At 35.7% G+C, this 15,232-nt stretch overlaps 1 protein-coding gene across 1 annotated transcript in view; it reads left to right on the top strand.

Annotated features, from left to right (window-relative positions):
* MALRD1 (MAM and LDL receptor class A domain containing 1) overlaps nucleotides 1-15,232 on the top strand; it is a 790,469-nt gene that overhangs the window by 132,949 nt on the left and 642,288 nt on the right. Inside the window, exon 15 of the mRNA XM_064590300.1 lies at nucleotides 197-317. Within this exon, the coding sequence (XP_064446370.1) occupies nucleotides 197-317 (121 nt within the window). The remainder of the gene's footprint in view (nucleotides 1-196; nucleotides 318-15,232) is intronic.

Here is a 15,232-nt window from a genome sequence, read left to right as displayed (position 1 = left end):
GACATTAAGGTTACATAAGAAGCTGTCAAAGCCGCTTTGACTTTATAAATTTATAATTTGAACTTTCTGGTGAAAACAGTTTTCTAAAATTAGATTGGAAGGTGGGACAGATGCAAATGAGCTTCTCTACACAAAGATATATGATTGTAAGACATTTATGATATATTTTTAATAATTTGTTTTTCTGTAATTATAGTTGATTTTGGAAGCTACTGTTTTATCATCAAATGCTACTGTTGCTCTAGATGACATCAGTATATCCCAGGAATGTGAAATTTCTAATATGTCACTTCCAGGTACCAGCATACTAAAGAAAGGTAAGTTTTTCTTGTGGTCACTGAAGTTTTAAAAATTGAAATAATGAGTTCTTCCTGATACCAAAATTTAAAATAGATTCGAGTCCTGCAGTAATATAGCTCACAAGTAGCTAATACCAGGATGTGGATTCTATTACATGCCTTGAAAACTAAAACATACTTTAAAAATATATATATATATATATATATATTTATATATATATATATGCTGTACAAAACCTAGGCCTTAGAGACTTTTCCAATAATATTCTATGCTTGTGGCTAAAATTGTCACAGTTTTTTAGTTACAGAAATTATGAAATAGTTTTAATTATTTTGCATGTTTTAAAAAAACACTTCCATAAAAATTTAATTCTATTTTAATTTTGCTTGGCAGTTCAAATGATTATGTAATGAAATTTGTGTTTCAGAGTCACCTAGGAGTTCAAAAAACTTAATGTGTTTGGAAAAGTGACTTAAGGCCAGCCAAAAATTTAAATCTTGATTCTAAAACTCTCTGTTTAAATTCAGAACATATATTTTCAAGTAACAGAAGGAGTTTGTCTAATTTTTTGACTAAATATTTTGTAGAGCTTTTCAATTAAGGGGCAGAAAGATTGTTAAAATAAATCCCCAATAGTCAAATAGGCATTTTTGGAAAGTTGAACCATTATTTAGGTTCTGAGAATGGACTGGAACAGTATGCATTGTGCCTCAGTTACCTGTCATTTTAACACTGATTGATGTTTCCCTTTGACCACTTCTACCCCAGAGTCTGTTAGTAAATAGACAACATTAAAGATTTTGCTTGAAAATGATCACATTTTATTTTTCTTTATCTATATACATGAACATTATTTGCATTTAGAAATTAGGCACATCTTATATTCTGAGGTTATGTTTCATTAAACAACATATTTATTAGTAAATGGAAGAGTTGAATTCCTATATGAGCTAAATGCAATAATTGAGGATAATATAGCAGAAACAATTCTGGATTGAGAACTAGATTAAAGAACTTTTAATTAGTCTTTTATTAAAGACCTCTTTCATTGGTGAGATTGTATAATTCTCTCTACTAACTTTATATTGTCCTATGTCTTTACTTTATTCAGAATATGTGTTCTGAACTTAAACCTTTCTAAGCTCTGTGTGTGTATGTGGTTCTGATAGACATTGAGGAATGCAAAGCAGCAGATTAATGATTGAGTTTTTGAGGGTTAACCATCATTACCTTATTTCTGTTATTTAATTAAACATTTTTCTTCTAATCAAATACCGCATCACCAGAATTGGAATAGCAGAAAGTTGACATTGAAGAGAATGTAACTGGAGGCAAGAGTGTGGTTAAAAGTTTTATATTATCACTAAAATTAACCTTAGCAGAAGTCTCTGAGAGTGCTTGATCTCACAGAGAATTCTCTTCAGAAATGAAATCAAAACTCAATTTATGTGTGTTTCATTCCAAACACCATCTTAGTTGGTTAGAGCATAAGTATAATCAGACCAGAATTGTATGAATTTTTCCTGAAAGGCCAGACCAATATTATATGAATTTTTCCTGAAAGGCCAATTACTGTACACAAAGAGAAAAAAAAACTTTCTTACTGTTTTTGCAAATTTGTCCAATAGGTCATTATAAGATCTCCTTTGTGAAATTTACTATTATTACCCAGCAGAGATTTAGGATGGGACTGGAATAGGCGTTAAAAAAATAAGCCAAATCCCACTGGTAATGAATTATGTTATATTTGTGGGGCAGAATGGCTAGAGATTCACCTAGACCCTGTGTTTGAATTAAAAGCCTTTGAAGGCTTTAATCGGCATGCAAATGGCTATAAGACTTCAGAGCAATCCTAGTGCCTCACACATACATTTGAAGCACCGCACACGGGATGAGAAAGGAAAACTGTACTCTGATTTGGCTTTTTTTTATCTAGCTTCTGTGTCTCTAGCATATTTAAAAACTAGGGTTCATAAAATAACTATGCATTCTATTTATTTATTGAAGGAGAAGAGTATGTTTTATCCTCTCCATCTCTTAATTCCGAAGCTGGATTTGTGTCATGGGAGGATGCAGGCTATATTTCATTCAGCAAATTCTGTGATTTTCCATCCGACTGCCCAAATGGAACAGATGAAGCCAATTGTGGTGAGCCAGTACTTTAATCAGTTAGTCCCTTTATTTTTTTTATTTTTATTTATTTTTATTTTTTTTTTTAAGATTTTATTTACTTATTTGTCAGAGAGAGAGAGCACAAGCAGAGGGAGAAGCAGGCTTCCCACTGAGCAGGGAGCCCGATGTGGGACTCGATCCCGGGACTCCAGGATCATGACCTGAGCCGAAGGCAGTTGCTTAACCAACTGAGCCACCCAGGTGCCCCCAGTTAGTCCCTTTAGTACTTAGTCATTTGGCTAAGATTTATGTGTGCACTGGTTCCCCCCCGACCTTATCCACAGGGGATACATTCCAAGACCCCCAGTGGATGCCTGAAACCACAGATAGTATCAAATCCAATGTATGCTATGTTTTTTCCTATACATACATATCTATGATAAAGCTTAATTTATAAGTTAGGAATGGCAAGAGATTAACGACAATAATAGAACAATTATAACAGTGTACTGTAATAAAAGTTATGTGAATGTAGTCTCTCTCTCAAAATATCTCATTGTACTTACCCTTCTTGTGATGATGTGAGTTGATAAAATGCCTGCTTGATGAGATGAAGTGAGGTGAACAGTTAGTCATTGTGACTTAGCGTTAGGGTACTATTGACCTTTTAAAAAAAATTTTAACTCCAGTATAGTTAACATACAGTGTTATATTAGTTTCAGGTGTACAATATAGTGATTCAGCATTTGCATACAATACCTAGTGCTCATCAGGACAAGTGTGCTCCTTAATCCCCATCACCTATCATCACTTATTTCACTATTTCACCCATCTACCCCCCTCCCCGAACCATCCGTCTGTTCTCTGTAGTTTCTTGGCTTGTCTCTTTCTCTCTTTCCCTTTGCTCATTTGTTTTATTTCTTAAATTCCACATATGAGTGAGATCATATGTTATTTGTCTTTCTCTGATTGAATTATTTTGCATAGCATTATACTCTAGCTTCATCCATGTTCTTGCAAGTGGCAAGATTTCATTCTTTTTTATGGCTGAATAATATTCCATTGTATATCTGTACCACATCTTCTTTATCCACTCATCAATCGATGGATACTTGGGTTACTTCCATAGTTTGGCTATTCTAAATAATGCTGCCTTAAACATATGTGTGCATATATCCCTTTATATTAGTGTTTTTGTGTTCTTTGGGAAATACCCAGTAATGGGATTACTGGATTATAGGGTAGTTCTATTTTTAGCTTTTTAAAGAACCTCCACACTGTTTTCAACAGTGGCCGCACTAGTTTGCATTCATACCAATAGTGCACAAGAGTTCCTTTTTCTCCACATCCTCACCAATATTTGTTTCCTGTGCTTTTGATTTTAGCTACTCCGACAGATATGAGGTGATATTTTGTAGTTTTGATTTGTACCTCCCTGATGATGAGAGATGTTGAGCATTTTTCATGTACCTGTTGGCCATCTGGATGTTGTCTTTGGAGAAATGTCTGTTCGTGTCTTCTACCCATTTTTTAATTGGATTACTTCTTGTGTGTGTGTCTGTTGAGTATAAATTCTTTATATATTTTGGATACTAACCCTTTATTATATATGTCATTTGCCAAAATCTTCTCCCATTTAGTAGGTTGCACCAAAAATAATAAGATACCAGGGAATAAACTTAGCCAAACAGGTGAAAGACCTGTACTTTGAAAATGATAAAACACTGATGGAAGAAATTGAAGACCACACAAAGAAATGGAAGAATAAATACTGTTGAAATGTCTGTAGTACCCAAAGCAATCTGTAGATTTAATACAATCCCTATGAAAATACCAACAGCATTTTCCACAGAACTAGAACAAAAATCCTAAAATTTAGATGGAACCACAAAAGACCCCAAATAGTCAAGGCAATTTTTAAAAAGAAAGCTGAAGGTATCATCATTCCGGACTTCAAGTTATATTACAAAGCTATAGTAATCAAAACAGGATGGTACTGGCACGAAAATAGACACATAGATTAATGAAACAGAATAGAAAACCCAGAAATAAACCAATGATTATATGGTCAATTAATCTTCAATAAAAGAGGCAAGAATATCCAATGGGAAAAAGACAGTCTCTTCAACAAAGGGGATTGGGAAAACGGTCAGCTACATGCAAATGAGTAAAACTGGACCACTTTCTGACACTACACACAAAAATAAACTAAAAATGGATTAAAGACATAAATGTGATACCTGAAACCATAAAAATCCTAGAAGAGAACACAGGTTCTCTGTCTTTGGCATCAGCCAAAACAACATTTTTCTAGGTATGTCTCCTGAGGCAAGGGAAATAAAAGCAAAAATAAAGTATTGGAGGGGGAGATGAACCATGAGAGACTATGGACTGAGAAACAAACTGAGGGTTCTAGAGGGGAGAAGGGTGGGGGGATGGGTTAGCCTGGTGATGGGTATTAAGGAGGGCACGTATTGAATAGAGCACTGGGTGTTATACGCAAACAGTGAATCATGGAACACTACATCAAAAACTAATGATGTATGGTGATTAACATAACACAATAAAATAAAATAAAATAAAGTATTGGGACTACATGAAAATAAAAAGCTTCTGCACAGCGAAGGAATCAATCAACAAAACTAAAAGGCAACCTACTATTGACCTTTTGACCATCCATCAGAAAAAGGATCATCTATTTCCTACAGTGTGGTTGACCTTGGGTAACTGAAACCACAGAGAGGGAAACTGCAGACACCGGGGGGGGGGGGGGGGGGCTACTGTACATATTTACTCCCTGAATGCAAAGTGCACACTACTCAAGTGAATATGTAATGAAGATAACAAAAATAGAGACCTCTATAAAACTAAAATGACTTGCAGGTGAAAGCAAACCAGATTAGCTTTAAAACAGTAGCAAAAAAATGAAGACATCTCTTTAACTTTCAGTTTTGCTGCGTTGGAGTATAGAATTTGAAATAAATGCAAGGTAGAACTCAAAAGACAAGAACAAGAGTATATTATAAATATTCCTTTATTCTTTGTGGATATATAAGAATGCTTATTCTTATTTTAAACATTTGCCATTCAAGTACAATTAATGGCAGAAGAGTATATAATGCTTAAAAATGTTCTTTCAAACTATAGTGTACCAATAAATAAATTGGTCATAAAACTATAGATCTTGGCTAGTTCTGCATGTTTTTAAAATTTTAAGGGTCTCCTTTAAGTTTTTCCTTTTTGAAGGCAGTGCATCCATCCTTTCTGCATTATACTTATATGACTCTAATGTTATCCTACCATCCCTGGGAAGTTATTGAAGAAGGAAAAGAAGGGGATGGTGTTGGTGGACAATCTTTTGCAAAATTATTTTGATAACTCCTGATGAAGACACTGAAGTCAGGCAAGAAGGAAGCTTATAAGAATATCACATTTTATTGATCACCCATACCTGAAATGAAACTCAGGTAATTTTGACACAAGATAGGGGCGTGGACATTTTTATGAAGCTTGGTGGAGCATACAGTTGGAAAGACTCAGCAATCCATGCAGAGCATAGATCAGGATGATGAGAAAAATCAAGGGCATTGTTGGATTGTGATAGGTTGGCAAGGTAGCTGTGCTGTGACTCATCACAAACCTATATTGAACATCTATTCTATACCAAGAGATTCAGTAAAGAATAAAATGTGATGATTTCCTTCAACAAGCTTAGTCCATTGGGTAAGCAATATTTTGTGTATAATAGTGTTGCACTGTAATTAGAATAGAGGTGTAAACAAAGTGCTGTTACAACTCTAAGGGTTGGAGAATGTATTCTTTAGAAGGTAGATTATTTTTCAGCAGGAATTTATTAAAATGTTCTGTTTTTTTCTTGTTAGAGGAATTATCTCCTGAAAGTTCTGCTATGGATTAACGGTTGTAAGCTTGTCTCTGAATACATTAAGACTGTTACAAATATACATGGTTTAAGAACTTTATATGAACTCTGTAATCATCAAAACCAATCTAAGCGGTCACTATTATTAGCTTCATTTTACAGACTTTCTTAACGGTGTCCATTCAGAAGACAGAAACCACAGTAGTAATTTGAACAAGGAAAATGCAATAAAAAGAATTATGTAATTTAAAAAAAGTGGTTACCTACAACAAGAAATAAAAGAACAGTAAAGAAGAAAAGAATGGCTAATGTGGGGAGCAACTACTCTTTCTAGTGCTGAGACAGACAATCCAAGGAAGGACTCAGTTTGGATGAGTGCACCCCACTCCCCATATCCCAACAATGAGATTTAAACTTTATTGGAAAAAAATAAAATAAACTTTATTGGAGAGGGTGTTACTGGGACCCACTGGAAGGTAGAAAAATTTGCTGGGATGTTGTGAGCTAGATTTGGTGAATAGCTGATAGGCCAAGGGAGAAATTATCCACCAGGATATCTGCAAAACTCACTGAAGGGGGACTGTAACTGGGTTGCTTTAAATTGTTGGCAGTTACAGGGCAAAAGCAAAAACAAACAAGCAAACAAAAAATCCAAGTATACTGGAACCAAAAAGAGAAGCTTCCACTCCACTGTGCTTTGTGGTATCCATCCTGTGCTGTCTACTAACAAAGCCAAACATTGTATGAGCTATTCGAAAGAGAAATGTTTACAGAGTCCAGCATGGCAGGGAAGGGTGGATTTGGAGCTGAGACTAATAAATTTATAACACGCATCCTTGCCTAATGTCAGGTCCATAAACGGAGGAACCTTGTATTGAATCTAGGTTATCAGCCTCCACACCCCACACTCTTAGCCACACATCACATAGCCTTTCTATCCTTTCAAAGTCACCATTAAATTGAGACTGAAGCCAGTGATGAAGACTTCACTTTCGGAGGAGACCTCATGCTTTTAGGCCCCTAGAATGTCTCAAATGGTCATTTTCCAAAGGTCATTTATCATTGGAATGGTAAATGCTGTCTACAAGTCTAATGTTTTTTTCCCTTCAGTTTTATTGAGAAATAATTGACATGCATCACTATATAAGTTTAAGGTGTATCACATGAGGGTTTGATTTTCATATATTGTGAAATGATTACCACAGTGGGTTCAGCTAACATCCATCTTCTCATACAGATGCAATAAAAAGAAAGAAAAGAAAAAGGAAAATAGTGTTCTCTTTGTGGTAAGAATGCTGAGGATATACTTTCCTAATAACTTATCTATATATTGTACAGCAGTGTTATCTGTGGTCATCATGTTGGACTTTACATCCCTAGTACTTATTTATCTTATAATTGGAAAGTTTGTATCTTTTGATCACCTTCTTCCAGTTCTCCTCCCATCCCCCTTTAGCCTCCACCTCTGGTAACCACAAATCTAATCTCTTTTTCTATGAGTTTGTATTAGATTCTACGTATAAGTGAGATCATTTAGTATTTGTATTTCTCTCTCTGACTTAATTCACTTAGCCTCATGTCTTCAAGGTCCATCCATGTTGTTGCAAATGGTAGGTTTTCTTTTTTGTTATAAATGAAAAAATATTCCATTATCTATAGGTATATGTATGTGTCTATATGTATGGATACCACTACTTCTTTATCCATTAACTCATTGATAGACACTTAGGTTGTTTCCATGTCTTGGCTATTGTAAATAATGCTGCGATGAACATGCGGGTGCAGATATCTTTTTGTGTTAGTGTTGTTTCCTTCAAATATATTCCCAGAAGAGGAATTGTTGGATCATATGGTAGTCTTATTTTTAGTTTTTTGAGAATCCTCCATGCTGTTTTCCACATTGGCTACACCAATTTACATTCCTACCAACAGTGCACAAGGATTCCCTTTTCTCCACATCCACGCTAGTATTTGTTCTCATTTTTGGTAGTAGCCATTCTAACAGGTGTGAAGTGATATTATGGCTTTAATTTGCATTACCCTAATGAGTAGTGATGTTGAACGTCTTTCATGTACTTGTTGGCCTTTTATATATCTTTGGAGAAATGTCTATTCATCTTCTTTGCCCATTTTTAAATTGGGTTATTTTTTGCTATTGAGTTTTATGAGTTCTTTATATTTTGTATATTAACCCCTTAAGAAATAAATGGTTGAATCACAGATCTGTACCTCTGAAACAAATAATACATTATATGTTAAAGAAAAAAAAAGAAGAAGAAGATAGCAGGAGGGGAAGAATGAAGGGGGGGAATCAGAGGGGGAGACAAACCATGAGAGACTATGGAGTCTGAGAAACAAACTGAGGGTTATGCAGGGGGTGGGGGGATGAGTTAGCCTGGTGATGGGTATTAAAGAGGGCATGTTCTGCATGGAGCACTGGGTGTTACATGCAAACAATGAATCATGGAACAGTACATCAAAAACTAATGATGTATGTTGATTAACATAACATAATAAAAAAAAAAGAAATGGTTTATAAATATTCTTTCCCATTTTGCAAGTAGTCTTTTCACTTTGTGGTTGGTTTCTTTAGAGTGCAGATGATTTTTAGTTTAATGTAGTCCCACTGCATTATTTATTATTTATTTTTGCCTTTGTTGCTTGTGTATTAGGTGTTATATACAAAAAGTGATCCCCAAGACCCATGTTAGGGAAATTTAGTCCTATGTTTTATTTTTGGAGTTTCATGTCTCCCACTTAGGTCTTAATCCATTTTCAGTTAATTTTTGTGAGTGGTCTAAGATACGGGTCCACTTTCATTCTTTTACATGTGAATATCCAATTACCCCAGCATCATTTATTGAAGAGATTGTCTTTTCTTCATAGAGTATTCTTGTCTTCCCTGTCAAATATTAGTTGGCTGTATATGTTTGGGTCTGCTTCTGGGTTTTGTAGTCTTTCTGTTGGTCTCTGTTTTTGTACCAGTACCATACTGTTTTGGTGACTGGAGCTTTATAGTGTGGCTTGGAGCCAGGAAGTGTGAGGCCTCCTGCTTTGTTCTTTTTTCTCAGGGTTTCTTTGACTATTTGGGGTTTTTTTGGTTCCACATAAATTTTAGGAGTGTTTTTCCTACTTCTGTTAAAAAAGCCATTGGAATCTTGATAGGGATTTTATTGACTCTATAGATGGCTTTTGGCATTTTAATAGTATGAATTTTTTCAATGCACAGTTTCATTTATTTGTGTCTTCCTGGATGGCTTTCAATAATGCCTTATAGTTTTCAGAGTAGAGATCTTTCACCTCCTTAGTTAAACTTATTCCTATGTATTTTATTGTTTTTGATGCATTGTAAAATGGGATAAGTTTCTTTATTTTTCAGAAAATTTGTTGTTGGTGTGTAGAAACCCTATTGACTTTTGTATGTTGATTTTGTATCCTGCAACTTTACTGAATTTGTTGGCTGGCCTAACAGGCTTTTAGTTGAGTTTTTAGGATTTTCTCTATATAAAAACATGTCATCTGCAAATAGAGACCATACATCTTTTTGACTACTGATGGCTTTTATTTCTTTTTCTTTACTGATTGCTCTAGTTAGGAGTTTTAGTACTATACTGAATAGGAGTGGTGAGAGTGGGCACCTTATCTTGTTCCTGATTTTAGAGGAAAAGCTTTCAGCCTCTCACTATTGAGTGTGGTGTTAGCTGTAGGCTTCTCATATATGGCCTTTATTATATTGAGACATGTTACTTCCATACCTAATTTGTTAACTGTTTTTTCATGAGTGACTGTTGGATTTTGTCAAATGCTTTTTCTGTGTCTATTGCAATCATCATAGGATTCTTTTCTTTCATTCTGTTAATGTGATGTATCTAATTGATCCATTTCCATATTTTGAACCATCTTTTCATCCCAGGGGTAAATCCCATTTAATCATGGTGAATGATCCTTTTAATAGGCTGCTGATTTTTTTGCTAGCATTTTGTTGAGAGTTTTTACACCTATATTCATCAGGATATTGGCCTATAGTTTTCTTTTCTGGCAGTATTCTTTTCTGATTTTGTTATCAGTATAAAATTGGCCTCCTAAAATAAGTTTGGGAGTGCTCCGTCATCATTGATTTTATGGAAGAGTTTGAGAAGTATTGGTGTTAATTCTTTTTAAATGTTAGGTAAAATTCACCAGTGAAGCCATCTGGTCCTGGACTTTTCTTCTTTAGGGCACTTTTTTTTTTTTTTAATTCAACAAATATTTATTGAGAACCTTTTATGTGCCAGGAATGAGCATTGAACAAAATGACAAAAACTCTTTGCCCTAGTGGACTTTGCATTTAAGAAGTGGAATGTGGACAATAAACAAAAGAAAGTAAAATGTTTATAATATGGAGAAAAATTGATCAGGTAATGATAATGGGGAGATGCCCATGTGGAGAAGAAGGTTGTAACTTTTTAAATTTTATGTTATGTTACTCACCATACATTACATCATTAGTTTTTGATGTAGTGTTCCATGATTCATTGTTTGCGTATAACACCCAGTGCTCCATTCAATTTGTGCCTTCTTTAATACCCATCACCAGGCTAACCAATCCCCCCACCCCCCTCCTCTCTAGAACCCTGTTTGTTTCCCAGAGTCCATGGTCTCCTATGGTTCGTCTCCCCCTCCAATTTCCCCCCTTCATTTTTTCCTTTCTGCTTTTTTTTTTTTTTAAACATATAATGTATTATTTGTTTCAGAGGTACAGGTCACTGTGAATTGTGTGAGACTGTTGAATCCAATGGACGCTTTTTATATTTTTATGATGATAGTGTTCTTCTACTTAAAGAACTTCTTTGGCATTTCTTGTAAGGTAGATATTGGTAAGGAACTCCCTCAGCTTTTGTTTGTTCAGGGCAGTCTTTATCCCTCTGTTGTTTCTGAAGGACTGCTTAGCCAGTATAGAATTCTTAGCTGACAGTTATTTTCTTCCAATATTTTGAGTATGTCATCTCTTTCTCTCCTTGCCTGAAATGTTTAAAAAAATTTTTATTATTAACATATAATGTATTATTTGTTTCAGGGGTACATGTCTGTGATTCATCAGTCTTACACAATACACAATGCTCACCACAACACATACCCTCCCCAATGTTTTTGTGAGAAATGTGCTGATATGGGGCGCCTGGGTGGCTCAGTTGGTTAAGCGACTGCCTTCAGCTCAGGTCATGATCCTGGAGTCCCGGGATCGAGTCCCGCATCGGGCTCCCTGCTCGGCAGGGAGTCTGCTTCTCCCTCTGACCCTCCTCCCTCTCATGCTCTCTGTCTCTCATTCTCTCTGTCTCAAATAAATAAATAAAATCTTTAAAAAAAAAAATGTGCTGATAATCTTACGGGTGTTCCCTTGTATGTAACTTCTCTCTTTTCTCATTGCTCTTAAAATTCTCTGTCTTTGACTTTTGACAATTTAATTATAATGTGTCTCAGTGTAGGCCTCTTCAGGTTCATCCTATTTGAGGTCCTCTGGGCTTCATGAATCTGGATGTCCATTTCTTTCCCTAGATAAGGGGATATTTCAGCCATTATTGCTATCTCCCTTTCTCATCTCCTTCTGGAATTCCTGGAATGCAAATATTGTTCCTTTTCATTGTGTTTCATAGTTCCCATAGGATTTTTTTACTCTCTCTCATTCTTTTTTTTTTTTTTTTCTCATTTTGTTCCTCTAGATAATTTTCAGTGTCTTCTCTTTCAGATTACTGATTCTTCTGCATGGTTGAGTCTACTTTTGACATTCTCTGTTGAATTCTTCGGTTTAGTTATTTTACTTTTCAACTCTAAGAATTATATTTGGATTTTTTTTTTTTGATGGTTGCTGTTTCAAAGTTTTCATTTTATTATGCATTGTTTTCCTAATTTCATTTAGTTTTCTGTGTGTGTGTGTGCGTGTGTGTGTGTATGTGTGTTTTGTAGTTCACTAATGTCCTTAAGGGGATTATTTTGAATTCTTTCTGACAGTTCCTAGATTTCCATTTGTTAAGGTTTAGTTTTTGGGAAATTTATTAGTTTACTTTGGTTGTGTCCCATTTACCTGATTTTTTGTGATCTTTGATTCCTCATGTTGGGATCTGTGCATTTAAGTACTTGGGCTCCATTTCCAGACTTTATAGGTTTGCTTTGGCAGAGACAGTTTTTCAACATTCAGTCAGTTTCAGTTTCTGGGCATGTGCTGGTAATATCTTTGGGCAAATGGGGCCTGCTATTGTGATCTTTTCTTGGGTGAGGCAACTGTTTAAGCTTTAAGGTCAGGGATGGGAGGTGTTCCAGTGGCTGAGAGAGGTTGCATAGGAGGCTTGGTTCCCTCCTAAGAGAGGTTATAGGATGGGCATCACAGCTTTCCTTGTGCTTTGGTTAGGTTCTCTGGTTGGGTAGGCTGATGGCTGCATTCAACAATGAGCAGGGTTATGAATTAGAGTCCCTGTCTGGGTGCAGTGTGCAGTGGGAGAATCAGCTAAAGCTGGTAAAGTTCTTTGTTGTCTCAACTCAGGCTGACCCACACCCGAAGTTCCCTGGTCAAACAGGGCCACTGTTTTTGCAAACCTCAGCTCTTCCTGCTTCTCAGCTTAACAGCTGTTTGGTCACATAGCTTTCAGGAGTTTTCTCCAGCCCTTTTTGTCAGATGGGGCTGGAAGACTCTCCACAGTCGAAGGAACGGGCTGTGATTCAGCTCCCTCCCTGGGTTTAGGCAAACTTGGCTCTATGGTCAACAGTATTCATTTGAGGATCTGAATAAATAAGATCTGTATTCTGCCAAGTTCCCTGGTCAGAGTGTATACCCATCTTGGTTCTGATAATGAGCAAAGCCACTGGTTAGTATTATTACTTGGGCGCTGCAAGTATGAACTTGGTCTGCTAAAGTTGTATGCTGGTTGTTGCAAGCCTCTCCCCCCTTCTCTGTCACAGTCAGATTCCCAGTGGTTGAACCTCATTGTTTTCCTGCAATCCCTGTGTAGGTGTGAGATCAGAGTAGGGGCTCCCAGAAAGCACCACAGCGCCAAGTTGGGGGGCTGGTTGTTCCCCCGGCTTCTCTTTTCCCACTGGAGGAAGTGGAGGCTCAGGGGAGACATCAGGTCGGTGCTGTGCTGCCCTGGGGTTGGGAGGGGCGGGGGGAGCAGTGAGGGCAGTGTGTGGCCACTTCTCTTCCTATGTGGTTTGTCTTGGTCTCTGAGGTGCAGGGAGTGCTTCAGCCTCACCCCCATGTTCTAGGATTCTCTCAATGGTGTCTTGTTCTTGAATAGTTGTTAGTTGTTCTTCTTGAGAGGGGAGTGAAGTCAGGAATAAGCTATGCTGCCATCTTGGTGATATCATTCCTCATGTTCTTTTTTCTTAATAAAAAGAATATCACTTCCCTTTAGTAATTACTTGTTTAATCACATTACATTTCATAAGATAGTTTTATAGACATGAAAAGAGGATAGGAGACCACAATTTGGCAATGGACCCATGATCATAGTGAATTAAGTTAAAAAATTAGTAAATGAGCTCCAGATTTCTAGAGTCTTTAGTTCTATTTCTTTGCCTGCCTTTTTTTTTTTTTTTTTGGCAGTGTTATTTTATACTGTGAATCTGTTTTATTGATAGAAATTCTTTTTCTTTACCCCATTTTTATGAATCTATGCATTAAAAATTCTGGCACTGAGTGGAGATGAGGTAAAGACATTAAAGAGTTCAGGGGAGTAAGAGTAGGGGTCTTTGTTTTGCAGCCAAGAGAGAGATGCTGGTGGATTTTAGGCTGAGAGTCTGGCAGTGGACTGACTAGCATATCAGTTTCCCCACAGAGAACCTTAATTGCTTGACAAAACAGGCATTTCCTATGAGGAGAAAAACACTATACCACCCTCAGGATTTCTATTCATAAGCAGAAATCCTCCTTAAAAGGAATACTGATATTCTAGAATTTCAGATATTTAATATTTTTAATGCAATTTATTCTGATTTTCTAATTTTTTGTAAGTATCTCTAACCCAATTTGATTTCTTTTTCTTTTTTCTTTTCTTTTATTACTTACCCTCAAAAAATTATTAAACTTACTATGGATTTAGGTTTTTGGTGCCTCTAAAATATCTTCAAATGTTTTAGAAAAAAAATTTGGCAAGGGATAAAGTTAATTTTTTTTTAAAGTTGGTGATATCACAAATAGAGGTTATAACATTTGTAGATTATTGAGAATCTTGGAATATTTAATTGAATGTTTCTTTATTTATTATATAAAACTACAACTACTTTAATCAACCTAAGTATATTTTATGAAGCCTGTCTTCCTGCCATCCTGCCCTCCCCCCTTTTTTTCCCGTAAGGGTTACTGTGTTAAAAAACAGTCATATCAGCAAAGTAGAAGTGTTTTAGTTTCTCTGTGCTTGAAGTGCATTTTGAAATTTGCTTTTACTCCTCTCATGGTCATAAGATACTCTTCAGAAGTTTCTATTTTTGTGAACAAATATTAGCTTTCTCAAATACTAAAATAGGGAATATTACTTTACACCAAGCTTGGCTTAGTTCCAAAAAAATAACTTATATACTGGAAAATGAAGATTCCATGCGTCAAATAGCATCAGTGGTACATTTTCTCAAGTCCAGGTTGTATAAACAGGACATATATAAATTATTTTGTTCTAGTCTACATTATGTAATGTAGATGAGAGAGCCAAAGTTTTTGTAAGCAACTTTGTACATGTAAAAATATTTTAATATTCTCAAACAATATTTTTGAGCACTGTAATTTATTTCTGCCTGCAAACTATTGAGTCATGTGCTTTTTGTTTTTAAAGATCTAAACTATTTCTTATTTTCTATTTTATCTGTTCATACGAAAAACCACAAAGTCATATGTAGTATTTGAATTCAGTAAAGGCTAAGCAAAGATGGGTGAAGCAATACAGGAAAAAGGAGTGATTTATTATTTTTCTGATT

Source organism: Mirounga angustirostris, unplaced genomic scaffold, assembly GCF_029215605.1.
Source record: "Mirounga angustirostris isolate CCGP_5_RB_7025 unplaced genomic scaffold, mMirAng1.0.hap1 SCAF_5, whole genome shotgun sequence".
Classification (NCBI taxonomy): domain Eukaryota; kingdom Metazoa; phylum Chordata; class Mammalia; order Carnivora; family Phocidae; genus Mirounga; species Mirounga angustirostris.
The sequence above is the reverse complement of the archived record's forward strand: the minus strand, read 5'-3'. Positions and strand labels throughout refer to the sequence as shown.